The 2,886-nt window shown below is 36.4% G+C and overlaps 1 protein-coding gene across 7 annotated transcripts in view; it reads left to right on the plus strand.

Annotated features, from left to right (window-relative positions):
* NR2C2 (nuclear receptor subfamily 2 group C member 2) overlaps positions 1 to 2,886 on the plus strand; it is a 47,485-nt gene that overhangs the window by 17,950 nt on the left and 26,649 nt on the right. For all 7 annotated transcript variants that reach the window (XM_064455796.1, XM_064455799.1, XM_064455792.1 and 4 more), the window contains 2 exons: positions 294 to 494; positions 1,741 to 1,843. In XM_064455796.1, coding sequence (XP_064311866.1) covers positions 294 to 494; positions 1,741 to 1,843 — 304 coding nt within the window. The remainder of the gene's footprint in view (positions 1 to 293; positions 495 to 1,740; positions 1,844 to 2,886) is intronic.

Below are 2,886 nucleotides of genomic sequence, written 5' to 3' on the forward strand. Positions count from 1 at the left end.
ATTAACAACATCAGACTCACACTTTTCAAAACTCTGTCTAATATTTTCTCTCTATGAGGTAGGTATGCAGATATGTATATATATTATATACATGTATATTTGGTTTGATTTTGTTGTTTTGCACTTGTGTAGGTGGATGCAATAACTTTGCACCAGTGTAATAAATGAACAAATCGCAAATTAATAAATAACAAGGACAATTATCAGAGACTGTCACAATTCTGACACAGAATAAAAGGTTCTAAAATGTGAAGTTTACTGTGGCTTATAAAATTCTTCAATGTGTTTTACAGATTGTGACAGATCAGCAAACAGGTCAAAAAATCCAAATAGTGACAGCAGTGGACTCAGCTGTGTCTCCAAAGCAACAGTTTATTTTAGCCAGTCCAGATGGAACTGGTGCAGGAAAGGTGATATTGGCAGCACCTGAGACATCCAACGCCAAACAGCTTATCTTTACCACCACGGACAACATTGTGCCAGGCAGAATTCAGGTAGTGTAGTAATTGAGATAGACCATAGATTTTTGGTTTTCCGTTTCAATTTTTAGATTATTTAAGTCTGTAATTGCTTTAAGATGAGTCGCAATAGCTTTCTGAAGATCTAGTGTCACGGGTTAGACCATACTAATTGTAGACTTTGTTATTCAATCAGAAATCCTCCAGTCTTCATGTTCCTTGTGCATTCCATAGCACTCATCACCCCTTGTTGTGTGTTCTCATTAAAATTCCAAAGACATAAGCAAATACTTAAGATGGTGCTTGTGAGGAGTGCCAGGATTTCAGATATATTTCAGATGGTCTGTTCAAGATTCACAGATGCACAGAGATATGGCTCACCTGAGCAAACGTACGTTCACAATACAGTATCAAGACATTGCAGTAAAGGCTCTTTGGAGCAGAAGCTGTCCTCTGTTACAGTTGTTTGTGGGTCTTGAGCATAATCCAGATCAACGTAAGCTTTGCAAAGCAAATTACATAAACAATAATCTATCTCTAGTGAAATTTGAGATTTCTTCCCAGCATTCTTAAAAAAAAAAAAGGGGGGGGGGGCACCTGGTCCTTATTGCTACTGTTACAATAGAGAACATTTTACAGAGAGAAGTATCACTGTTACATAAATATTTGAGAAATTGTATTAACAGTCTTTAAATTTATTTTACTGTGTAAGTGGGTTATCTGATGTTACAAAGAGGTGGGATTTTTTTCATTTTTCTGTGTTCAGTTAAATGTTCTGAACAGAAGTTTTGGAATCCAAAACCTTCAGAAGCTAAACCGTTTCTATAATGGATCTCAGCTTCCAGCTATTCCCTGTGAACTGTATACCCCTAATAGCTAGAGAAGGGATAGATGGGAACAGCATCTGAAATACAGTACAGAATGAAGTACAGAAATACATCTGTGGTTAAAATGTAGCAGCTGTTTGAGAGTAATTCCAAGAAGGGAAGAATACTGTTGACTGCACAAGTGAGGAAACTTACTTGTACTGAACAAAGCTAGGAGTTTTATTTGGAACTTGTTTTGCTATGACCGTTTCAACAGTGTCACTACTGACAGTAACAGCTCTCATTGCCTTGCATTTTATACTACTTAATTTCATTCCGTGTCATATTTATTCTTAAATGCAGCCACCTCTTCCTAGTTGATACACCAATCTTGTTCTATGGACAAAGCTCCTTACTTTCATGTCAGAAGAAAAGATTGGCTAATTACCTCTTTCTGTTCTGGCATTTTGTTTTAGATAGTGACAGACTCTGCTTCGGTGGAACGTTTGCTGGGAAAAGCTGATGTTCAGCGGCCCCAGGTAGTAGAATATTGCGTAGTCTGTGGCGATAAAGCATCAGGTAAGGAAGCATAGAAAGTAGTATTCAAGAAACTTGATTGAAAGGATGACTGGGGTAAAGGGAGGAGTTTTCATGTATTTTAACTGATTTTAGCCATGCTGATGGCAAAAGCAATTGAATCTAAAATGGTAAAAGATAACATTATACTCTGTATCTATACACACAGAATAGTTAAACTCTGCTTGGAAGAATATTAGCTTGTATTTCAACTGGAGTGTGTGATAAATGGGTAGGTGCTGTAATACAGACAAAATAATGATTGAATAGCTCCTGGTAACTGACACTATTTGAAGCATTTAGTCTGGTTCCCCACAGCTATGGGCAACCATGCAATAAATATGTCACCTAGAAAAGTCTACCTGCTTCAAGAAAACACTTTTTGGTGCTCTCTAACAAACTTAAGACTTCCTGGTAGATTCTGGTCTTTTACTATCACAGAAAAAGGCAAGTAGAGATCAAGTGAATCCTCAGTGTTTCAGATCCATGCAGTAACAAGGAGTGGATGAGGTAAAATTTCTACATTAGCCAAGGAAGTGGACTGTGCTTTCATGGTGCAGAGAAGGCACCTTTCTGTCTCTCTGTCTCACTTTCTTTTAAATGTTTATATAATTAAAACAATACCAGAATTGATATGTATAGGAATTTTAAATTAAGATTGCAATTCAAATTTTATTGTAAAATTATTTACATTCTGAAATTACTTAAACTCTTAGCCTGTATGTTCTTCTAATGTATCCTATAATCTGTAACAGCAGATAGAACTGCATCTGTACTTGTCCAGAATGACAACTACCGCTTCACAGGCCTCTCATTCAGAAATAAGCTTAGTCTTTCGCTCTTCTCTCCGCTATGGCACCAAAAAGCCCTGACACTAGGTCAACAAGAAACATCCTGTAAGACTTTAACAATGCTTTCATGGTCCAAAATGATGGTAAGAATAAATTTAAAGGGTGATTTTTACAATGTTTTACTTGCTTAGGATAAATACCTTTATGCTAAAATAAAAGTAATTTCCATCTGATAACAATATATATGTTTCCTAG

The sequence above is a fragment of the Phalacrocorax carbo genome, chromosome 6 (genome assembly GCF_963921805.1).
Source record: "Phalacrocorax carbo chromosome 6, bPhaCar2.1, whole genome shotgun sequence".
Taxonomy (NCBI): domain Eukaryota; kingdom Metazoa; phylum Chordata; class Aves; order Suliformes; family Phalacrocoracidae; genus Phalacrocorax; species Phalacrocorax carbo.